The sequence below is a fragment of the Macaca thibetana genome, chromosome 4 (assembly GCF_024542745.1).
Source record: "Macaca thibetana thibetana isolate TM-01 chromosome 4, ASM2454274v1, whole genome shotgun sequence".
Lineage (NCBI taxonomy): Eukaryota > Metazoa > Chordata > Mammalia > Primates > Cercopithecidae > Macaca > Macaca thibetana.
In genome coordinates this window covers 153,053,502-153,079,335 of record NC_065581.1, presented here as the reverse complement: position 1 = coordinate 153,079,335, position 25,834 = coordinate 153,053,502, and the positions used below count along the sequence as shown (strand labels likewise).

Below are 25,834 nucleotides of genomic sequence, written 5' to 3'. Positions count from 1 at the left end.
TAGGGAGTCTAGGGATCCAAAAGATGGAAATGTTTTCAACATTTACTGAATGGTATTGCTTTTTTTTTTTTTGAGGCAGAGTCTTGCTGTCTCACCCAGGCTAGAGTGCAGTGGCATGATCTCGGCTCACTGCAAACTCCGCCTCCCGGGTTCAAGCAATTTTCCTGCCTCAGCCTCCCGAGTAGCTGGGATTACAGGCGCCAACCAGCGCGGCCAGCTAAGTTTTGCATTTTTTAGTGGAGACGGGGTTTCACCATCTTGGCCAGGCTGGTCTTGAACTCCTGACCTCATGATCCACCCGCCTCGGCCTCCAAAAGTGCTGGGATTACAGGCATGAGCCACCGTGCCCGGCCTTGAATGGTATTGCTTAAAGGCAATATAGTGTGTAGGAAATTTGCTTGTAAAATAATTTCTATAAATAACAACCAAGAACACCCTATTGCTTGTATTGGTATTGCTTATAAAATTAGACACATTTCAGTAGAAAATGTATCTCCTATATTTCCAACTGAAAATTTTTGGTGACTTTGTTATGCTGAGAGTTGTTAGCTCAGTCTCAGTTACTTTCCTACTTTCAATCTCACTTTTAATCCCTTCGAAAAGATGATAATTTAGGTCTCCTTGGGGATGTAGCTAGATGACTAGGCAAGGGTTAATTTGCTAGTTTGGCTTTTTAAAATCTTTCACTTTTTCATCTATAGAGGCAGAAGAGACATTTTAAAAAGCAAGTTAGCTCTTCTTATCTGAATTAGCTTATTGCTTATCTTAAAATATGTGGCAAATATTCATCTTGCTTCTCTTTCCTTATATGGGCACCAACTTCTTAAGTCTGCCCTCAAAATAGACTACTTTTTGTGGGCAAAAAGTGTTACTTAACTAACCAGGGTAGTCTGAGGCAGGTTTGGGGTCAGAAGTTCTACAAAATGCTTTGGGTAAATTCTCACAGATTCTACTGATTCCAATTAAATTGGAATATAAATGTGTCAGATGCAGGTAATATATATGAAAAGTGAAAGTTGCTTTCAGAAGTTCTATGATGACCTGGCACATCAGTGTATATATTGATGATGACCTTTTCAGAGACCCACTAGTTGGATGTTACAGTCACCAATCCTCTACAGACCTTATTTTATTCTTGAAATAGCATATCTTTATAAGCTGAGCTACAATGTTCTGTAGCAAATCTAAAAGAAGCATGTATGTTCTTTTTACCCTTTTATAAATTAAATCACAGATGTGTTTGTTCATAGCATACAAACAGGGACTCTTAACAATTTTTGTGCTAGAAACACCTTTGGCATTTTGGTAACACATAGGGACTCCTTCACAAAATAATGTTTTTAAATGTATAAAACAAAACATATAATAATACAAAGGAAACCAATTATATTGAAATACAGTTTTCAAAATATTAAAATAAATAATCTGTGATAGTATGACTTTTTATTAAGGCATTAAATAATAAGATTCCATAGCAGACCTAATAATATTAGAAGTAGCAATGAGCAAAAATGACATTCTGAGATTTCTGTGACAATTGTAATGTGAAACAAACAAATCTGTGATTTCTATCAATGACAAAGTCGCAGGTACTGGTAATACTACTGTGGTGTGTTGTCTAGATTCATAATCAAAGGAAATGATCGATTTCAGTGAGAGAAAATAAAGATGTAATCTTTTCCCATTAAGTCCACAGACCCCCTGAATTCTATCCATGATCCATTGGGGGTGGGTCTATGAATTCCAGGTTAGGAACTCCTGATAAACAATACATGTAATATTTTTAAAAGTGTTTGAAATGAGGCATTCTGTGTGTCTACATGTGAGTCAAAATCTGAATAGAAAATCACTTCTAACATGCATTAAAAATTATTTTTAATAGGCAAAACAATTATCACAAAGAAGTTTCCTCAGAGAAAAACAAATACTTACTCCTGAAGCATAATAGAATAGTAACCCATTTGGTTGTAATGTTCGGAAATTAAAACCTCCTTCAAAGCCATCAAAGAAAGATATTTTCTGAATTGAAGCAATGAAGCTCTGTCCATTGAAATATGCTCTGCGAGATATCTGTGTGCCAAAACAAGTGGAGATAGTGTTTTTGAGAATTATCAAATGCTTAAAACTATCAACGTTTCACATACGGAGGGCCTTGCCTGTTAGTTTCTATGTAAATAGTTTATTTTCCCACTTCTGGTTTATGTTGGAATTCAGGCATACACCAGGAGCTCCTCTGAGAGATAGGGTTTCATCTTCTCCACTGACTCCAACCAGAGTGAACAATGATGCTAGCACACACCACTTTAGGTGTTAGATGCCCCACCCATAGAAAACTGAAGCAAATGAACAAGTCACAGAGGAATCCCATGCACTAGAGCCCTTCAAGCTTAATGGTTCTTCTTTCTGGTGGTGGCAGAAAGGAACCCAAGGTGTACCTAGGATCAGAGAGAAGCTGAAAAGAGCTTTTCCAGCTTTTGGGAGTGTTAAGTATGGTGTCTATTAAAAAGCTTTTGACTGAGTGGTTCTTACAAGAGAGTCTTCTGGGCATCCATAACCAACTCCCAGGGTTTCTGTCTGCTCCAGTAAATTGAAATCTTTCTTTTGGAACTGGAAGCCCTTCATGCATCCTCTGAAGTTGATATCTAGGGGAAGGTGTGCTCTGAGGGTCCTGGAAAAGAAAGTCAGCCTCACTGATACAGCCATGATGATGATGTTACCCTGCATATGTAGGCTATGGAATTTGCATTTATTTATAGTCATTTGTAACAGCTTTATAATCATTCATATTCTCATGCTTTCTTTGATAGGCACACGGCAATGTCTAATCTTTGCCTATAGAAGAGTTTTGTTCTGAGTCAAGCCAATTTGTTCTTTATAGTTTTCAAAATGCTTTAACTTACATTATCTCATTTCATCTTTATAACAATTCAGTGAAATAGATGGAGATGCTATTATTGCCCTTTAGCAGGTGATTATTAGATTGAATCATAGGGAACTGACATATTATACATAAAAATAATCAATTCTTAGTAATTCCACAGGGTTTAACTTATAAAATGAAACTAAGAATAAATTATTCACTTATGTCACAAGTGATGTTAGGATTTGAACACAGGTCTTCAGACTTTTATTAATCCACGTTGTTAATGAATCCATTTTGGCATTATTTCCAACACATCTGTAATCAACAAAGTTTAGGGGAGAGTCTTAATGTTTCATTATACATAATACACAACCCTTTGGATAACCTTAAAAATTTGTGTAGCTCAGATGCTATTGGAGAGCTCAAAATGGGTTTAAGGCTAAAGCAAAAGTAACTAAGAGCTATTTATGACAAACCCACAGCCAATATCATACTGAATGGGCAAAAACTGGAAGCATTCCCCTTAAAAACTGGCACAAGACAGGGATGCCCTCTCTCACCACTCCTATTCAACATACTGTTGGAAGTTCTGGCCAGGGCAATCAGGCAAGAGAAAGAAATAAAGGGTATTCAATTAGGAAAGAAGAAGTCAAATTGTCCCTGTTTGCAGATGACATGACTGTCTATTTAGAAAACCCCATCGTCTCAGCCCAAAATCTCCTCAAGCTGATAAGCAACTTTAGCAAAGTCTCAGGATACAAAATCAATGTGCAAAAATCACAAGCATCCTTATACACCAATAACAGACAAACAGAGAGCCAAATCATGAATGAACTCCCATTCACAATTGCTTCAAAGAGAATAAAATACCTAGGAATCCAACTTACAAGGGATGTGAAGGACCTCCTCAAGGAGAACTATAAACCACTGCTCAATGAAATAAAAGAGGACACAAAGAAATGGAAGAACATTCCATGCTCATGGATAGGAAGAATCAATATCATGAAAATGGCCATGCTGCCCAAGGTAATTTATAGATTCAGTGCCATCCCCATTAAGCTACCAATTACTTTCTTCACAGAATTGGAAAAAACTACTTTAAAGTTCATATGGAACCAAAAAAGAGCCTGCCTTGCCAAGACAATCCTAAGTCAAAAGAACAAAGCTGGAGGCATCAGGTTACCTGACTTCAAACTATACTACAAGGCTACAGTAACCAAAACAGCATGGTACTGGCACCAAAACAGAGATACAGACCAATGGAACAGAACAGAGCCTTCAGAAATAATACCACACATCTTCAACTATCTGATCTTTGACAAACCTGACAAAAACAAGAAATGAGGAAAGGATTCCCTATATAATAAACGGTGCTGGGAAAACTGGCTAGCCCTATGTAGAAAGCTGAAACTGGATCCCTTCCTTACTCCTTATACAAAAATTAATTCAAGATGGATTAGAGACATAAATGTTAGACCTAAAACCATAAAAACTCTAGAAGAAAACTTAGGCAATATCATTCAGGACATAGGCATGGGCAAGGACTTCATGTTTAAAACACCAAAAACAATGGCAATAAAAGCCAAAATTGACAAATGGGATCTAATTAAACTAAAGAGCTTCTGCACAGCAAAAGAAACTACCACCAGAGTGAACAGGCAACCTACAGAATGGGAGAAAAGTTTTGCAATCTACTCATCTGACAAAGGGCTAATATCCAGAACCTACAAAGAACTCAAACAAATTTACAAGAAAAAACCAAACAACTCCATCAAAAAGTGGGCAAAGGATATGAACAGACACTTCTCAAAAGAAGACATTTATGCAGCCAACAGACACATGAAAAAATGCTCATCATCACTCACCATCAGAGAAATGCAAGTCAAAACCACAATTAGATACCATCTCACACCAGTTAGAATGGCGATCATTAAAAAGTCAGGAAACAACAGGTGCTGGAGAGGATGTGGAGAAATAGGAACACTTTTACACTGTTGGTGGGACTGTAAACTAGTTCAACCATTGTGGAAGACAGTGTGGCGATTCCTCAAGGATCTAAAACTAGAAATACCATTTGACCCAGCCATCCCATTACTGGGTATATACCCAAAGGATTGTAAGTCATGCTGCTATAAAGACACATGCACACGTATGTTTATTGCAGCACTATTCACAATAGCAAAGACTTGGAGTCAACCCAAATGTCCATCAGTGACAGACTAGATTAAGAAAATGTGGCACATGTACACCATGGAATACTATGCAGCCATAAAAAAGGATGAGTTCGTGTCCTTTGTAGGGATATGGATGCAGCTGGAAACCATCATTCTCAGTAAACTATTGCAAGAACCAAAAACCAAACACTTCATGTTCTCACTCATGGGTGGGAACTGAACAATGAGATCACTTGGATACAGGAAGGGGAACATCACACACTGGGGCCTGTTGTGGGGTAGGAGGAGGGGGGAGGGATAGCATTAGGAGATATACCTAATGTAAATGACGAGTTAATGGGTGCAGCACACCAACATGGCACATGTATACATATGTAGGAAACCTGCACATTACGTACATGTACCCTAGAACTTAAAGTATATAAAAAAAGAGTAAATGGACAAATGCTGTTTTGTCTTCACACAATACACATGTTCCACCCTTCCTATTGCTGATGAGAAATATTGCATTAGATCATGTTCTAAGAGTAATACAATAACTGAAGAAATCTGTGATTACATCTATGTGATGCTAATTTCAGGAGGTCCTGAGGACTGACTGCAGAGGGCTTGCAGGTACATGAATGTGTGTGCCTGTACCTATTCCTGTGTGTAAAAGTAGCAAGTAAGAGTGCGGACACTGTTACTAGACCTCTCCTGGATGTTGCCAGCCCAGTACATTGCTAGGAACAAACAGCTACTTAACAAAAAGCCTTACCTGGATTGTAAGATTTCTGGGGGAGCTCCTCCAATGTATATATCTGTAAAAGGTATTTTCATCTTTTCATTATCCATGCTCTTGACATGCCTTCTGTCAACTACCAAGATCATTTTCTTATCATTGTGGTAAATGATTGAGATCTGGGAGAGATAATGTATAGTAAGCCTTGATTAACTATTTAATATTCAGTTCTTTGATGACTTCTATATATTTTAATTCTCCTGGCTATACTAGCTATTCTTCCATGCCTTTGTGCTTGTTTGTTCACAAAATGGGGAATAGATATAGATAGATTTTCTTTTCTCACAGACTTGAAAACTCTTGCTTCTACAAGTAGCAGTTCACATTTCCTGGGAAAGGAGGTCTGTATGAAGAGGGAGCCAGCCCAAGAAAAATTTTGCGATTAGACCTATTGTTTCCTCCTGCTCCTTCTGAGAGGATTCAGGAAAGAGCTATAAACAGGTGCCACTGTTCTCTTCTTTTTTAAAAACAACTTTATTCAAGTCTAGTTGATGTACAAAGAACTATACATATTTTATGTATGCAATTTGATGAATTTGGACATATACAAACACTCATATCATCCCACAATCAAGGTAAGAGACATATCACACATTTCCCAGCATTTCCTTGTGTCCCTTTGTGGTGTGTGTGTGTGTGTGTGAGCATGTGTGTTAAGCACACTTAACATGAGATCTATCCTCAATAAATTGTAAATTAGTTATAACTATAGGCTCCATGCTGTACAGCAGATTTCAAGAACTTACTCACCTAGCACAACTGAAACTTTATACCCATTGAACAGCAATGTCTTATTTCCCCCATCCCTAACCCCTGGTGACCGCTATTGTATTCCCAAGCAGGTGCCTTCTGGAATCTAGATTGCATGTTACCAGGTGTAATTTTTTGGTGACACAGTGAGCAGTTCTAATGAATCTGCAAAACTGCTAGTCAGAGAAATAGTTAAAATATTCTTTTATTGTAAACCATTCTCATGAGGCTATGGACTTTGAACTGAAAAGGGAAATACAGTCTCCTACCCCTTGCATTTTGGTTCCACTTAAAAGATATTATGCCTTGTATACACTTGATCAAATTGTATATTCAAAATAGTTAATGAAAATGGATGAAGTATATTTTCAGTAGTCTGCACATCTGTTTCAAAACTAAAGGGGATTCTTTGTGAGTTCTCTTTATAAGGAAAACTGTGCTACTATTTTCTACATGCTGGATAAGTGGTTTAAAAGGAAATTCTGTATTTATATTCTTGTTACATTTAGTGGGGCTCAAAGGACAAGCAAAAAAAATGGCTGTGCATCTACACTCTGGCTCATTCCACACGTGCACAGAAGTACTCTAGAGGAACACCAATTGAGATATTTAAGATTAATAGAAGCCTTCTGGTTAATGAAGCAATTAAAAGGAATCTTTCAGTGACTTTTTAATCGGAACATCAATAGGAAAAATACATCCATTGTTTTAAAGCAAATGTCTTCCTGGGGTTGAGAAGATGAGGGTCCTTCAGTTGCTCCTTGGATACGAAAGCTCTCAGTATATTTACTATCCTGCCTGTCTCATTTGTCCGCCTGATTAGATCAACAGATCTAAGTATAAAAAACAAAACCAAAACCAACCAACTACAATGATTTGTACCTCATGGTATTTTGCATCATTAATTTGAGCTTTCTTTAACGTATCTTCAAGATGCACAGGGCCACTGCTGAATCCAAAATCATAGAACACGTGTAGGTAACCATTGCGCATTTCCAGTCTGAAAAACATACTCTGGGGAGAGAAAGAAGTTGTAAGATAGGAACATCTGTTATGCGAGTAGAGTCAGTTTTGGCTGAATTTGAGAAATATGACTATATTCTTAGTTATTGGAGCTATTTGAAGACTAAGAAAGTCTTACGAAATTCTTATGAAATAAAAGTGACAACGGCTGGAAGTGGTGGCTCACACCTATAATCCCAGCTCTTTGGGAGACTGAGGCGGGTGGATCACTTGAGGCCAGGAGTTTGAGACCAGCCTGGCCAACATGGCAAAACCTCATCTCTACTAAAAATACAAAAACTAGCCAGGCATGGTGGCAGGCACCTGTAATCCCAGCTACTCGGGAGGCTGAGGCAGGAGAATCGCTTGAACCCAGGAGGTGGAAGTTACAGTGAGCCGAGATCATGCCACTGCACTCCAGCCTGGGCTACAGAACGAGACTCTGTCTCAAAAAAAAAGTGACAACTACTTCCATATCAGCAGCTACTTCTCTTCTTAATATATAAAAGTTAATTTTATACACAGTGTAAAGATTCTTCTTTTGTTTTCATTCTACTTTCTGAATTAATGGATGAAGTTTTAAGTCTACATTATTGCCCTTTAGCAAAATCTTGAAAACAGAGTATAGTATACCAGTTTATTCAACTGCCTTGTCTTTAGGAAACTTTAAAAAGTTATAGCAGGCCAACAGATGTGACTGCATTTATTTTAGGTGAAAATTAGTAATATTAAAAAATAATTTCAAGGTATACTGAAAATAATTCTTCCATATTATCAGCAAATATGGATTTTAAAAAAGAAGGCCATTGCTGTATTGTTTTGAAACACTGGATTTATGTAAATAAATATAGAATTATTATGCACTTGGAACACATGATGTTTGAGAATCAAAGACATTTTGTAACACTCAGGTGACTTACTGATGAGGTTTGCTTGTTTCAGAAGATAGTTCATAGATACAAGAAGTCAATGGATTTGAAAAATAAAGCATTGTGGCAAGGTCCCTATTCTGTAGGAAGTGATCTCCTGAGTGGAGTTTGTGCATTCCTGGGACTGTGGAGAACAACTTATTGGAGTTTAGAAAGAAAATATTTCAACTTTATACTAATTTAAAAACATCTAAAATAGAGAAGAAAATATTTCAACGTCCATTTATACTCACTAAAAAATCTAAAATAGAGAAAGAAACTAATTTTTAATATTTAATACATGAATTATTGACTGTGGGCCTTCATTTTATCCTTTTGTCAGACTTTCACAAAATTCACGTAATGTGTGTGGCTTCCCAAGAGGGGTTCCACACTTGAAGGGTTGAAGGTAGTTCCTCATCCATTTCTTTGCTTCTCGCCTATTGCAATTTATTGCAGTTTATGTGTGGCTAGTTACATGGATTTAAGGGTGATATAACTGAAATAATAGAATATTTAGATTCGTATTGAGATGGAGAGTGATGTGAAAACATTTTGAGACACACAGATATTTGCTGGCTACTTCCTACAAATTTCTGAAAATGCTGTCAAGTTTATAAAGGGTTACACATTTTTCTTTGTAACATGAATTATTCTAAATTTGTTGAACTTTATTTGTGATGAGAAATGTCTGACAGTAGTATGAAACCTACTAGTTAATTCAAAAAAGAAACATACTGTCACATCACTGTAAGGGTATTATCATAATAATGGATGAGAAAGTAACTTTTTCTCTTTTTTTTAAGGACAGTTATACTGTGGAGAGATGGTTTTTTAAAAAAAATGTTTGGGAATTTTTCTATTGTTAAGTGATTTTGTTGATGGGAACAATGCAAATGCAATCCCACAAAAACTCTCCTATCAGCACTATTAAAACATTTGAGGGAAGACATTTCTAAACTTTAGAAAAATCTTTCAAATAAAGATTTTCAACAGCTTAGAACCCTTTTATTAAAGTTTACAAAATGATATCTGGTTAGCTTATAAGAATTAATATTAGAAAAAAGGAAGCATACCAGTCAAATCTCAAAGACAGCCTTTGCCACCTGGTGAATGTGATTGAAAACTATTTGAGTTAGTAGGCACAGCTAATGATATGCTTCTTTCATTTTTTACTTTTGTGAGGTATCTTGTCTAGTTACAACAACCAATAAAATTAGTGTTGAAATAAACTGGACTTAGGACCAGACTTTTGAATCACTGTATCACAAAGAGTTTAAGGATTTTCAAAAATATTTAGCATATTTAATTACATTTTCTCACGAAAACTATTTTGTTTGAGGTGTACAGTAAAGTGCTATTCAAAATAATTTCGAGTGAGAGAAAAACATTTCTGTGTCATTAATAAAGTCAATTTACTCTTCATTTTAAATATATATAATCTTTTATTTTATCTTTGTATAATTTGTCCTTTATTGCAAGCTTTGAATGTTTCATACTATATTTATATCTGTTTATAGTACACATGTATCATTTATAAATAAAGATATATGTGTGTGTGTACATACATATATACTTATATACACACATACATATATATAAAGTATGCAAGCTTTGCTTTTAAATTGATTAGGGCATATGATTTGGAAAAGTTAGGAGCCCAGTGCAGAATTTCTGCAGACACGCTGCTGTCCTAGATCTTGGTGCTAATTTCCTCAAAGTTCTCTTAGTTTATTTATATCCAAAAATGTACTGTAGGGAAATGCATCTCAGGGTTGCTTTTATTTATTGCTGTCATTACTTTCCTGAAGAAGAAAATCCAATCTGACTTTTCTAAACTAGAATTTCAGTTTGATGGCATGACACACTGGACCTGGGAAGGTTCCTGGAAACGTGAGTAGCAGAAAGTAAAGGAAATAAAGGAAAAGCAGTAGGACTTGTATTTCTACTCACTCCATTGACCATCAGGAGAATAAGGCTATTGTCAGCTGGTGTTCGAACTTCTATGTCAAAGCGAGTCACCTGGCCAAATTTCCCTCTCTTTGTGATGTCTCTCACCACGGCATAGCCGGAGCCATCGAAGAAGTAACTAGCAGCCCGACTCTGAGTGAAGGCCAGCTTATCTCTGAAATGGAAACACAAGGGTCATTTGAACACTACAGTTTCTGTTACGCTTTTCAAGTGAAGCCCTTTTAACTCATTCTTCTAACATCTTCGGTGGCCCTTACAACATTTAAATGAAGTCCTGTTGTCTGCACGGAACAGATAAAGAGGTATTTGTAGGTATGTTAAATGGATTGTTTTCTTCTCTATCCTGTGTGCCAAGACAACTGAAGTCTCCAGGGACACCCTAGTGCCTGGAATCCTAAATCAAGGCTGCAAACAAATTGACACTTGATACTTGGGCATGCTCATCTATGATAGAGAATAGGTGAAGAGTTTTTTTGCAGGTATGACTTAACGTAGTTTCAAACCTGGCTTCCCCAAAGAAAAGTTTGAGAACCTGAATATTGACTCATACTTGTTCTATCTGCTGCTCTTGCATAAATATCCAAGTCTTTAGTACTCTCAACTGTCTCTTACCGGGCACAGGGCACTGATGTGGAGGGGTCCATATTATAGATGTGCTTAAAGTTGTATAAGCTGATCACATCATTATTCAAAGTGGCCAGTTCCAGGCAGCCAACGAAGCCAGGCAGGTTTAAGCTGTTAGGGAGCTGTTCAATAGAAAAAGCAAAACCAACTGTCTCATGGTCATGTTTTACTCAGACATTACAGAACAGACAATGCAACTAATAGTAGGTCAAGGAGACCTACCCCTTCATAGAAATGTCTTTCTAGACCCGAGTGTGTTTATGCCAAATCATTTAGATATGCAGTAACTTGTCAGTTGTGCAAATCTTAGCAGAGAAAGTGGGATTTACTGAGCATTGATTATGTGCTGGTCATAGGCTGGACAGTGAATTCATGACAAAAATCAGTCCTTATGCCAGCTTTGTGAGGTAGGTATTCTTGTTCTCATATAATGAGAGGGAAAATAATCCTCAGAGAAAATCCAATCATGTGCCCATAACTAGTAATAATAGTCCTGAAATTGGAACCCCAGATCAACTTCTCATCTTCTTTGACCTATCCTTTATCCCCTCTTCATCAGATTTCATACTGTCTCCTAGGTTCCACCCCATCTCTCATCCCAGATACTTTATTTCATACCTGTATTAGGTGAGATAACTGAATTTTTGAAACCACCACTGCAAAGCTGAACATTAGATCTAAACTGTGCTGACACCACAAGCTACGGACATTCCTGTGGCAGGTGGGGGTAATATTAATTACATATGCATGTATCAGAATGAATGAACGGATCTTCAGGAGTCAGCTATAACCTGAAAGCATTGACATTATGAAAATATGAGTAGCATAGACCAGATTTACACATCAGGTTTATAGATTCTGGTTCAGAATTCTACTTCCCCCAGAAGTAAGCTCTTAAAGTGATATCAGCAACCCCCAAGTCATTATAGGTTTATGGATTTATAAAAACAATTACTGTAGATTTGTAATAGGTCAAAATAGAGCTGTATGGCTGACCTTGAAGTTGGAAGGCACTCCACCAACATAAAACACCGTGTCCTCGGGGTCCAGGTCCAGCAGGGAGTCATCTCCTGAAAATTCCCCCTTTTTAATGAACTTTTCCTCTGCTGTGCTACTTAGACTCGGGACTGTTAAAAACACCTTTCCATGTTTTCCCACCCTATTGAGATAAATAATTTTCATGTGTTATTATATAATTTATAGAAAATACTTTTTAAATGTCAAAATGTTAATGTTTCCTCATCACAAAATGGGTAATTTAATTTTGTGACACTAGTAAGCATTTATAAAACATCACAATCAATGGGAAAGAGAAGAAAGACATTTCATTTTGAAATTAATTCCTGGATTGGCCAGGTAAAATCTAATAATCAGAGCGTGATTTAGAAATGACTTTTTTTTTTTTCTTTTCTACTAAGGTGTTTGGGAAAGAATACAAGAATAATGGAAGAAAAGGGAGCAAGAATAAAGGGAGGAAAATGCTATTTATAACTTCCACAGGAAGACTGCGTGTGTGTGTGTGTGTGCACGTGCGTGTGTTCAACAGGTTTCTTGTGAATTGTGCATATATGCCCTGTGTCACGGATTCACTGTACCTTTCAATCTTGACAATGCTGAAGTAAGCAGGCCAGGAACTGACGGGCTTGGAGTCCAGGGGAATCTCCACATCTTTGGTTCCCAAATTATAGATGTATACCAGGTTATCATTTTTGATTGCAAGACCCATATACTCTTTTTTGGCCTGAAATATCAAGAAGTAAGAAGTCATTTAAATTAAATTCATAGGAATGAACATCATCTTTTTTAAAGGACAATCAGAAATCCAAATACTTGGGTATATACAAGTGACTTCTGGCCTGAATTATTACCCAAAGCTCCTGTGAGACCCGGCAGTGGCTCTTCCTCTCCAGCCTCCAGCTGTGGCCACATCAGAGTCTGCTGGCCCCATCCTTGCTCAGGCTCATGGAAATTTGTTGGCTACCGGGAATGGGCTAATTTTTTGAGGCTACCCAGGGATATAATATAGCCTGACAGTACTGTTCACTATGCATCTCCAAACAGGATTCAGCATCAAACAGAATAGGCTTCTGTCTTTCTGAAAGACTTTGAGGTATTCCATTCACTCATCAAAGTTAGCAGTGCGATGGTAATAGGAAACAATCCCCACAATTTCCCACACAGAGAAAAATTACTTGTTCTTGAGTCATTCTTTTAATCTTGTCATTAAAATGAGATCTTCTGAGTCACCAGAATGGGCATTGTTTTGGTTCATTTGCCTAGTAGCTTTATTTTAGGCAAGAGAAAAAGCAGCTCTCCTTGTAAATATTATTCCCTCCTTTCAAACTCATGTGCTTACGTTTTTGCTTCCAAGGTACAGGATAAACTGATCTGCAGTCTCGGTCAGTTCTGGCTGCCTCACAGGGGGTTTCATGTACAGGCTCAGAGACGTGAAAGCCTTTAAGTCATCCATACTGGTTCTTGAGTGCACTTCCACAGCTGACTGGCCATCAAACATCATGGAGACTTGGATCTGGAGTTACACAATGGTTTCATTAAAAGTGCTTTGCAGAAATGGGCAGAATGCTTTCTCATGGTTCTCAGTGGTCTTCCCTCATTTGTGACGGGGGCCTCTAAGCTCTCTTCACCTCCATACCTTTAGTTATTCACTCACATCCTCCCCTAGTTGAAGAGAAGACTCAGGGCAGATTGTGATATAGTCATTTAAAGTGGGGTGAAAGAAAGCAAAAAAAGTGGTGACTAAGTAGATCCAAGAATGAGGATAAATATGAATTCCACAACGAACGGCGTACTCGGTTTGGGTGAACTAAACAACTTACTCAAGTTGTCTGGTCAGTATACAGTTCACAAGGCTCACACAATTTGTATAAAACTAATTGGGAGAAGTCGAACTAATTTCAGTTACTAATACAGCTGGGACTTTCTCCCTAGGGTCCTCATAAAACAGGCATGGGGTGAGACTGTGAGCAACATCCTTGCCCTTGTCTGCACAGTTGGGAGGGGTCTGGACTAGCTTTATAGTCTCAGACCAGATGGGCTCTGCCTCTTCCTAGCTGTGTAACCTTGAGCAAGTCACTTAACCTTCAGTTTCCTCATCTGTGAAATGAGGATAATAAATTTGTCGTGAGCATGAAATACGATGATAACTCTAAAGTGCTTTCCAGTGCCTGGTCCTACCATTATAATAACTGTAATAATGAGTTCATAAGGTGTCTCTTATAATGGCTCACAGAAAGGCATCACAACAAAGCACAATTCAGTAAGTGCATTTCTCAGAGGCCCAATATGATATGCTGAACTGGTCTGATTCAGGGGTAATTTGTAGAGTATTTACAAGTGGATGGATTGTGTATACTTATGCCATTTAGCTGAATCTTTCCAAATGATTAGACATCTTTACATTAATTTACTAATGTTGATTTGGCTAATGTGAGTGGTCAGTGAGCTCAAGGCTCTGTATTCCCAAATGACTGGAGTGCAGCTGTCCTATGTTACCAGTTGAGTAAAAACTAATACACCTTTTTTTTTTTTTTTTTTTTTTTTTTTTGAGACACAGTCTCACTGTCACCCAGGCTGGAATGCAGTAGCACAATGTCAGCTCACTGCAACCTCTGCCTCCCAGGTTCAAACAATGCTTGTGCCTCAGCCTCCCCAGTAACTGGGACTACAGGTGTGCACCACCATGCCCAGCCAATTTGTGTATTTTTGGTAGAGACAGGGTTTTGCCATGTTGGCCAGGCTGGTCTCAAACTCCTGGACTCAAGAGATCTGCACACCTTGGCCTCCCAAAGTGCTGAGATTACAGGCATGAGCCACTGAGCCTGGCCAAGACCAATACATCTTAATAAACAAGACGTGTGGGGGATTAAAGTCTTACATTAATAAGTGAGAGTCTGAGAATAGTGCATGTCTGCATGAAAAGCATCTCACTCGGCGGCACTGAGTGAGCTCCCAGCTCCCAAAGGTAGGGCTAAGTCTGTCTTCAGCAAATGGTCTTAGGTGATTAAGGTCCCAAAGTCATACTCTTTATAGCAATAACATTACAAGAAAGCACTCATCAAAACCTAGCTTTTAGAATGCCATTTCTTGATGTACCTTTAGATAAGCCTTTTTTGAAAATGTTCACTGGGGCATCTAAATAAGGTAATTTGTGACAGGGGACTATTTATCACCACTTAAAAGTCAGGTCTATTTATCAAGAATAATCTTCTACAGTACAAAATAGTTGATTTCTAATGCTTCTTTCTGTCAGTAATTAGGACCAGTAGTCTGCTCAGGCTGATTCTTAATTGAGAAAATAAAACCATATACTTTGTTCATAAAAAGGGAGTCTGGTCTACGAATCAATTAAAAAAATTCAAGAGGTCCAAGAACAAGCTCCACTTTGCCACACTGAAAAGTAATTGCTGTATCAGGAGATGTTCCTACAAATGCCGGCTCTAGTTATCTTGTGCTAGGTTGCTTCTATGTGTCTCCAAACAGTGTCTTTGTTGAGTTTATTCCTCTTAGCCAGTATGTGATTTCTCGGTCAACCCTGCGGGCGGTCAGTAAAAGCTTCCGCATAATTTGTGTTGTATCAGAGAATTTCTTGAAGGGGTGGGACAGATGGGATAGATTATTCCATTGTGGTGATTGCACTAAAGTAGCTGTTAAAATAACAAATAAAATATAAGAACGAATTGAGGCTTTTATTGAGGCTTTACTTGATTTCTTTTGCTATATTAGCTTTATTGGCTAGTTTAACTCTGTGGTTTTTAAACCTGACTACACATTAGAATAACCTGGGAGCTTTGAAGAACATACAGGTACTGAGCCCTTCCTCTACAGAGTCTGATCTATTGCTTTCAGGTTGGGACCAGGAATTGGTTTCGTTTTCAATGTTCCTCACGTGTTTCTAATTAGCAAATGGGGCTGAGAACTACTGAGTTGGAGAATACAGTGGAAAGGTCCAGGCTCTGGAAGCTGCCCAAGCAGTTGGAGCTCAGCTTCGTGTTATTATTATCACTGAGTGACTGATGAGTCTTTTCATCAGTTACCTTGCTGGCAACACTTCTGGTCTGAGCAATGAGCTCTCGGATCCTCTGGATGCTGGCAGACACGTTGCTTGCAGGCCGCTTCTGCTCAACCGTACGAAGCTGATCCAGGAGCTGAGGCACAACTTCTGTCAGATTTCTTACTGCAGTTAATAAAAATTAATCACTTGAGTAAATATCTCAATATTAAGCATATTTCAAGAATCAGATGTAGACAACAAACACGGATTACATATGGTAGAACAATAAGAAATTATTTGAATCCTGCAAAATTAATCGTAAAGCCTGTAAGGTACATGGATGTGCTTTGGTCAAGGAATAGGTCGAGGCAGACATCTGGGCCAGAGTGACTCAGCGAGTTTAGGGCACAGGTGCACACTCCATTTGTTATATAACCTATTTGTAAGCGCATACTTGGCTCAGAGCCACTGTTGTTTGAAAAGGTATAGCTGCCCTGCTGATGCCGTGCACAGGGCACATGCACTTGCACCCAGAGAAAGAGGGTGCCAAGGTGGCCTGTCTTGCAGATGGACAGAGGGAGAGCCAGGGCTCAACATGGCTCGCGGGTGTGCTGGTGCCCAAAGAGAGAGTAACGCTACTGACCCCTGTAAGGGAGAGGCAGTTGCCTTGAAGGCAGGCAGTGGGGAGCCAGGAACCGACTTGTGCCCAGAGAGAGTTAAGCTGTTGACCCTGAAGGCAAGGGAGAGCCGGCTGTGCAGCTGTGTGTGGGAGCAGCCCGAGCAAGCAGCTGAGACACAGCAGACAGTCTGAGAGAGCTTCTGATGAGAGAGCGGCTGAATAAAACTACATTTCACCTGTCTACATCCCCCAAGTGTTCTTTCAGCAATCTGCCACCCACCCACTCCCCTCAGACCTCAGCATGGGCTCGAACCTGACCCCGAGCATGACATTTGGCATAGTTGTGGACCTAACAAAGCCCAAAGCACAATTCATTCCTATTTTTGTGACATTTATAATACTTATTGATCTAAAAATTGTATGTCGAGCAAGCTAACTTTTTCTAAAGGGCAGGGTCCACGGTATATAATCAAATGTTCCTTTAACCATGAAGCACAGGTTCTGCTTGCATTTCTAATATAACTGATATAACAGGTAAAAAGGAATACTGGGAAAAAAGGTGGGAAGATTGTTTTCCAGAATGTCCATGCACACATCATGCTGCTGCTACTGTCCCAGAAGAGAGCACTAAATGGAGGACACAGGTAGCACTCAGAAAAGTGGCAACTGTGCCAAGGTAGGGGTAGGCGGCCATGGTCTGTGGGTGCAGACAAGGGTGATGCTACAAGCAGATCATAGTGACCTTTTATTTCTTTTTACTCTTGGACATCTTGCTGGAGAACAAAACAACCTCTGGGTGTTGGGGGTTGAGGGAAACAGCAAAAGAGGAAGTGGCCGGAGTGCGAGACAACACTCCCCTTGACTCAGTCTAGTGCAGCTGTGCCCACTAAGGCTGACACTGGCTACTTCTTATGTCCTTCTTTTTGAATGCATAACTTAAACATAGAAAAGAGCGTGAGTCAGCTGGGCGTGGTGGCTCACTCCTGTAATCCCAGAAATTTGGGAGGCCAAGGCTGGTGGATCACCTGAGGTCCGGAGGTTGAGACCAGCCTGGCCAACGTGGCAAAACCCTGTCTCTACTAAAAATATAAAAATTAGCCAGGTGTGGTGGTGTGCGCCTATAATCCCAGCTACTCGGGAGGCTAAGGCAGGAGAATCGCTGGAACCCAAGAGGCAGAGGTTGTAGTGAGCCGAGATCGCACCCCTGCACTGGCGACAGAGCGAGACTCTGTCTCAAAAAAAAAAAAAAAAAAAAAAAAAGCACCAGTCATAAGGATACGGCTTGTTGAGAGAAACTCAAAGAGAATGGCATAACTTTTTCCAGAGTTTCATTGACTGAACAGTGGTTCTTAAAGTGTGGTTCCCAGACAAGCAGCATCAGCATCACTGGGAACTTGTCAGAAATGCAAATTCTTGGCCCTGTCCCAAGCCCACTGAATCAGCAGTTCCAGGAGTGGGATGCAGCAGCCTGTGTTTAACAAGCCCTCCAGGTGATTCTAATGCACACTGGTATTTGAGAACCATTGGCTCAGAGACAAATACTTTTGAGGTATTCTCTTACCTAAGGGCAGGGCCATGGTCATTAAGCATTAGTAGCTGGGCAAGAGCAAGCCTCTTCCTGGAGAAAAACTAAACTCAGATTCAGGAGACTATGTCAGTGCAGACCAAGGAAACACCCCTTCTCTGTGCTTAGGACACACAATGTTTCTCCAGCACAAGGAATAGAATTAAGTAAAATAATAGCAACTATTAGTTTATTATATTGATTAATACAGAGGTAAATATTTATTGTTTGGATCACTGACAACAGCATTTATTTTATAGTATACTAATCTTTAAAAACTAGACATAATATACTTAATGAATTATGTTAAATGTTGATTATGGAAATGTATATAAGACAGAGTCCCCCTGCTCCCTACAATCAATTATCTCAGAAAAAGGGGGCCACCTTATATTAGAGTATTTATAAAGTTTCTTACATTATGGTATCCTCTTTCATTTACTTTGTTTTGAACCACAAAATGCTATTTGAGAAAAGCACAGTAAACAATTTCAATTTTTTTGAAAGTTCTGGATGCTTATTGGAATCACTTGATAAAACTGGTAAAAAATGGAAAAAAGAATGTAACACAGATTTGGTACATATTCCCGAGGCCATATCATTATAAATGTAATAGCTGAATTTCATGTAGGCAAATCTTTTAAAGACAAAATTTTAAAAGCACTTCCATGAGTGGTTACATGGAAGAAACGAACATATACTTAAAAGATCATTATAAAAAAGCTATTTTACTGTTACGGGAATCGGTATTTGTAAATTGGAATAAAATTTGCAATGGCAGGTCATATATGGATTTATGACCTCTCTTAATTCAGATACAAATGAAGGTAATATTGTATGCAAAACCATATTAGAGAACAAAAAGTTCTAGTCATGATATTGTCATGATATTGACAGACATTGTTATTTAAGAAGTTATGAAGTGATTGGATAAAAATGTGAGAATGGAAAAAGGGACATTTCACAAGTACTGCATGGTTCTAATATCTACAAAATAAATTAGGTGGACATGAAAATATTTCATTTTCACTTCTATAGAACTATATATTCAAGTTGGTCAACATGCTGTTCTTAATAGAAAGCTGGAGTTATGTTTGGCCATGTTCAGTACTTGTTGGTAATAACCTGTTTTACTCAGATAAAGAAAAAGCAATGTTGACTAGTAAAAGCAATGCCATTTGTAATTAGTAATTTTTTTCCTAAAAGCTAAACAGTATTGTGTTAGGATTATTTACCCAACATTTGATTAACCTTGTTCCCTAAAGGATAAGTCTTACATTGATACAATTGCTACCATTATTTCACATAGAAAAAATTATAACTCTTTACCAATCTATCTAGTGTTCATTCAAAATATATGTATGTTTCTCATATGTATTCAGACAGGTATAGATAGATAGATAGATGAACAGAGCAAAACCTTTTCTTTTTCTAAGCTAACTTCTATAATTTTCAAATCCAAAACCCAAATGAAGAAAACTGTTTTTTGACAAAAGATGTATAGAGTTTAATGGCCAATTCCTTAATTAGATTCAAATTGTGAAATTGCTAAGTGATACCTGCATCCCTAGCAGAGTCCACTGCAGTGTTGTAAGCAGAAGAGTCAAAATGTTGAAGATTCTGTGACCAGCTGGTTAGATTGTTGGCCATGGGGGCAGTGGCCTGCTGCACCTCCATCGTCGTCCTGTTGGCTTCCTCGGTGATCAGCCTGGACTGCCCCAGGCGCTGCTGGGCATCCCCTTTACACAGAGCATAGGGTCATTCACTTTGCAGAGAAGCCGGACATTTGCTGGGGAACACTAACACCCCTTTAACCCTTCAGTGAAATAGATCTCACATTTTGGGCTCTTAAGCAAAAGTAAGATTTTTAGATAACCATGCGGCCCACTGAAAACATTTCCAAATTAAGAGATAAATTTAAAAAGAAGATTAATTGTATTTCCTGTAACCTGGTGAGAAAGCCATAGAAAATGCTTATGAGTTAATATGAGATTTTAACTCATAAGAGGTTCGTGTCTGAAATTAATTGCAAATATCACTTCTTTTCTGAAAAAGTAGGCTTGTGGAACACTTTTGCCATAAAAATGATGCTATAGAAATTAATTCATAAAGAAAGATGTTTTTAACAGAAAAGAAAGCAAATTTCAAAGAGTTTTATTAGTGAATTCTCATTTTGTTAAAAATTACATCTGTAAAATAACCATAATGTAAATTTACAACAAAATATTTTGTTTAGGGGATGGGATTATAGGTGATTTTCTTCTTTTTTTCTTATCAGAATTTTCTAATATGTCTATAAAAATAGTTTATTATTTTTATAATATTATAGTTCACTTAGGTGATTTTATAACTTCAAATTTTATACATTTGAAGTTATGCCCTAATTTGGTTATTGGATTGGTTATATGCCCTAATTTGGTTATTGGATTTCTTTGGTCCCAATTGTAACATAATTATAACTGTAAAACAATTATAAATTTGAAGTTATACCATCACCTAAATGAATTCTGATTATTTTTGTTATAAAAATAATACTTAATTTAATAATATATAAATAATAAATAATTTATTAAAGTGAGGATGTATTTCATTTAGCCTCACATATTCTGGATTCTGATAAATGCTGGTTTGAATCCTGAATCTGCTTCTTACTGGCTGTGCTTGTTGCAAGTTCCCTAACCTTGATGAACATCAGGGTTCATATCAGCCTGAAGGCAATAGTGGTACTTATCCCCATGACATAAAGTATTAATACGTTTGGCTGTGTTCCCACCCAAATCTCATCCATAATCCCTACGTGTCATGGGAGGGATGGGTGGGAGATAATTGAATCATGGGGGCAGTTTCCCCATATTATTCTTGTGATGGCGAGTTCTCATGAGATCTGTGGTTTTATAAGTGTCTGGCATTTCCCCTTTGCTCAGCAATCATTCTCTCTCCTGCCGCCCTGTAAAGAGGTGCTTTCTGCCATGACCGTAGGTTTTCTGAGGCCTCCCCAGCCATGCAAAACTGTTACTCAATTAAACCTCTTTTCTTGTAAATTACCCAGTGTTGGGTATTTCTTCATAGCAGCGTGAGAACGGACTAATACAGGTATGTTGAACACTTAGGACAGTGCCCAGCTCACACTAAGCATTAATAAACAGTCACTCTGATGATGGTGATGATGAGGCTTCTCCGTGAATGACCACTCACCTGGCCAGAGCTTTGGTGCACTGTAGCACTGTAGCTAGGATTTGCTCATTCTAGTAAAACACGCGTATGCTACACTAGTGTTTTAACTTTCACTGTGCCAAGGAAGGCACATCTGCTTCCAATCGCATCTATCTAAGATACCACTGCAGTCCCAGATTAAGCAAAACATGTGTTTTTGTTTCTCTGTTTGGGCTTGCTGGTCTCCCTGGTCTCTATTTGGTCTCTGTTTGGGCCTGTTGCTTATATGATAAGAATGACTTGACATGTAACAGAGGGAAGCTGTTTACAGCTGGGGCCAAAGAAATCCAATAACCAAATTAGGGCATATTGTTATGAGGAAGGATATTCATAAGAGAGCCATTACCAAACACTATAAACAGCATGATCCCATTAAAAGACACACACACACACACACACACACACACACACACACACACACACACACACACACACAGAGGAAATGCTGGAAAAAAAGGCTCTCAAATCTAAAGATCACCTCTAGGTGGTGTAATTACAGCATTTATATTTATTTTCTTCTTTTTATTTTCTAGAACTTTTTTTTGGTAATGAATATGTTATTCTGTCATCAGAAAACAACATTTATGTATAAAAACATTGACAAATAAAGAATTACCTAATCCTTCCGTGAAGGTTTACCTTACACTCCAGTGAACCAACAGATGAGACTTCAATCCTTTCTTATGCTTACCTCTCTCTGCTGCTTGTAGTTGCTTAACGGCATCACTGAGTCTGGTTTTAAGGGCACTTTTCCTTGCTAGGGCTCCACCCACACGCCTGCTAGTGTCAGCCACTGCCTCATCACTGCCTGTGGAGAAGCAGCAGAAAGAAGTACTAGTGGAGCCAAGATGCCTCAAAAAGGTTTCCATTTCAACAAGGAAACTTCTCATTTGTACGATGCAGTCATCTGCAGTATTTGCAGCATTCTGAATACTCTGAACATAGATCAACAATTCTGGAAAGTAGCATTTAAAATTTGAGGTGCAGAATTGCAGAACACTTGTAATACTGCTTGTGAGTGACTTAGGATGCCATAATGGTTAATTTCTTTAATTGAAACATATAGCCGTGCCGTGACTTATAACACCAACCACACAATTGGTAAAGAGCTGAAAAGAAAAAAATCTCTCTGTCTCTATATATATGATGATGACTGGTTATAAAAATAATCCTTGTTTTCTTATTTGTTTCAATAAAATTTTAATTGCTATATAGCATACATCTAGAAAAAGGCATCCTTTAAAAATGCACAGCTTGACAAATGTTCACAAAATGAACACAAAACATAAACCAGCATCCAAGTCAAGAAAATAGAAACTTATTACCACCTTTTAAGCTCCCTAGAGCCCCTGTGATTACCCGAAGATAATCACTATTTTGAATTCTATCTCCACCTGTTTGTGTCTGTTTTTAAACGTTATTCAAAAGAGAGAATACGGTATTGCAATCTTTTATATCTGTCTTAATTTCCATATAGCGCTATAATAAATCTTGATAATGCAGTTTGTCTTCCAGCTTTGTTTTTATTCTTCAAGATGATCTTGGCTATTCTTGGCTTTCCCCTCTCATTTCCATATAAATTCTAGAATATTCAGTTCAGGTACTTTAATCAATACTGAATTGAATCTGTAGATGAATTTGGGAGAATTGTCATTTTTACAAATTTTAGTCTTCTACTCAATGAATATGTATTTATCATTTATATATAAATTCTTGTTTAGATCTTCATTTATTTACATCTTTATGTGTAGCAACCTTAGCCTCTTTTGTCAGATTTATTCCTATGTATTTGATGCTATTGTAAACACTGCTATTTTAAAAAGTTAATTTCCCTTTGTTGTGTATAAAATTAAACCAGATTTTTACACATTGAATTGGTAATGTAGCATGTCCTTGTATGGTTTCTAATATTAGTGGAAAAGCATTCAATATTTCCATTTTAATATATTTGCTGAATATTATTTTATTTTTCAGATTATGGAAGCTTCCTTCTATTCCTAGCTTACTGAGAGTCTTTTTTAAAAATAAAAAATGAGTATCAAGTTTGTTAAATAATTTTTCTGCATGTAGTGAGATGACCATATGAATTTATCCTATATCTTATAAATGTGACAAATTACAATTAATGTTTTAAATGTTAAACTATTCTTGAAATCCTAAAACAAACTCAAATTGGACATCAAATTAAACTCAAATTGGTTTATTGTTACCTTCCCCCCCCACCCAAAGATGTGTATAAGGGGTGGTGGTGTCATGAAGTACAGTTAACCAAATACAAGTACTTCTTGTATTTTTTCTGGGTAGTGTGGAGAATTTGCATTGCACCCTGCCTTCTTCCTCTTTCTAATTTCAATTTCCAAACATTATAATACAAGCAATGTTTTAGCTCTTATTTTTGGGTCTCATGACTGCAAAAACAAAAAAAAAATCCTGCCTGATATACTGAGAAAGAATATATTTAACTCTATATTTGGAGCTCTTGATAAAAAGATGAGGAAGAAAATCTATTTTGGGCTTGATGTTTATAAGAAGAAATGTTTCATAAGAAGTGTGTTCTATTTGGAATTTACTGACTTGCATAAATATTTTTCATTTTGCAAATGAGTTAAGTAGAAGATTCATTTAAATGGCAGCTTCCTGAGATTATGTTGATTATCAACTATTTGGTATATATAATGAAAGAGAAAGTTGGGAAGTAAAGATTACTGATCATTAAAGGGAATTTGGAATGAAGAAAAGGTAATCTAAAATTATAACATAATTTAGTAGATGACTATGGTTTAATTTGGAAACCTGAATGTACATCACAAATGTGTGTATTATCAAGGGAAGACAGCCCTGTAAAGTTCTAAGCCACACAGTACTAAGTCCCTATTGTTGTTCCTTTTGCAAATAAATACATGAAGGGATTTAGCCAAACGAGATCATGAAATAGGTGAACAGGTCTGTAAAATATTCAAACAGGCTAATGCAGAGAGATTTATCAGACAGAAAATACGGAACTTTGAAGGGATGTGGGTAGGGGTCGATTAATGGTTAAATTTGAAATAGAAAAGTTGCTTTTATGAAGTTCAATAGCTCAATAATGACAAGACTGAGAGAATATATTACAAGTTATCAAAAAGAATAAAATATTTAAGTCACTGTGTCATGCAGACTGACACATTCTGGTCTTCACAACACAAGAAATAAAAGCAATACATAGATATAGCAACATTTATTTAGAAATATTTTACTGTTAATATTCTAATTCTTCACTACTGATATTCTAATTATTTTCCGTAGAGTATGTTCAGGATAGACTTATACAATAAATTAATTAGACATATAATAATTAGGCTAGAGAAACAATGGCACTTTTTACTGCCTTTGTTTGCCCAGAAGAATAAAATAACAGTTGTTTTATGAGAAATAAATAGTTAAGTATCTGTGTATGAAAAGCAACATGCATTTATCTTCTCTATGTAATGGCTCTTTGCAAAAGAGAAAGAAAATGCATGGCTAAATGAGATTAATTACTTTAACAAAATTGGGTGAGATTTATAGTTTCAAACTTGGCCTTTGTTTTTAGGTGGTAGTAAGAAGTTCGCTAGATGATGAATTTCCAACCTCATTAGTCAATGTTCGAAAGTCCTTAGGAATTAGTTCATCATCTCTGAGATGAATAATGTTTAGTGAATTTCTTAGTCCATTCAATTGTTTTTAAGAGTAACTCACAAGATTCAAAATTGTCTAATGCGATTTTGCTTTTATTTTTCCTTCCTTCCCTCACCCTTGGATGCGAGCACTTTAGCAGATGCAAACATTGGCCTTTGGAAATCCTTCTTACCACATGGCTGTTAGGTCTGTTCTAAATGCAGTAACCTATGTAGAACACAAACTACAAAAAAAAAAAAAAAAAAAAAAAAAATGCAAATAACCAGATGACTTTGTGGTGCCCTTTTATCCTAATTGACTCACAGTGATGACCCATTCCTTCATGGGAAACATTTTAAAAGGGCTTCGGAATTGTTCAAGGAAGAGGAAATTTTGTGCAATACAGTTTTAGTGTTAAGTGTATTTTATGACATTTCCCCCTAAAGATGGATATTTATGGTAAGTTTCTATTAGTCAGCCTGTTTGATTAGCAGGCATAGCCACAGCACGTGAGATAGCTATATGTTTCCACGTAGTTTACTACGTGGCATTTTTTTTTAAAATCACAATTTAAAGTATCAAATCTTTGCTCTTTTGTAACTAGACTCCGAGCAGGAACTATTGATGTGTTATTTAGTTATTATCATTCTTTAATCCTAGATTTGGAAACCTCTGTATACATGTATGAAAGGAGGGAAGCAGCTACACATTAGAAGGG

General features: G+C 37.4%; 1 protein-coding gene across 4 annotated transcripts in view; it reads right to left on the bottom strand.

Moving 5' to 3' along the window:
* Positions 1 to 25,834, bottom strand: part of LAMA4 (laminin subunit alpha 4) — a 149,007-nt gene that overhangs the window by 21,974 nt on the left and 101,199 nt on the right. For all 4 annotated transcript variants that reach the window (XM_050789044.1, XM_050789042.1, XM_050789045.1 and 1 more), the window contains 12 exons: positions 22,172 to 22,288; positions 19,827 to 20,006; positions 16,128 to 16,267; positions 13,430 to 13,603; positions 12,669 to 12,814; positions 12,070 to 12,232; positions 11,062 to 11,195; positions 10,432 to 10,603; positions 7,451 to 7,582; positions 5,795 to 5,937; positions 2,530 to 2,668; positions 1,933 to 2,070 (listed from right to left, as the gene is read on the bottom strand). In XM_050789044.1, coding sequence (XP_050645001.1) covers positions 1,933 to 2,070; positions 2,530 to 2,668; positions 5,795 to 5,937; positions 7,451 to 7,582; positions 10,432 to 10,603; positions 11,062 to 11,195; positions 12,070 to 12,232; positions 12,669 to 12,814; positions 13,430 to 13,603; positions 16,128 to 16,267; positions 19,827 to 20,006; positions 22,172 to 22,288 — 1,778 coding nt within the window. The remainder of the gene's footprint in view (positions 1 to 1,932; positions 2,071 to 2,529; positions 2,669 to 5,794; positions 5,938 to 7,450; positions 7,583 to 10,431; positions 10,604 to 11,061; positions 11,196 to 12,069; positions 12,233 to 12,668; positions 12,815 to 13,429; positions 13,604 to 16,127; positions 16,268 to 19,826; positions 20,007 to 22,171; positions 22,289 to 25,834) is intronic.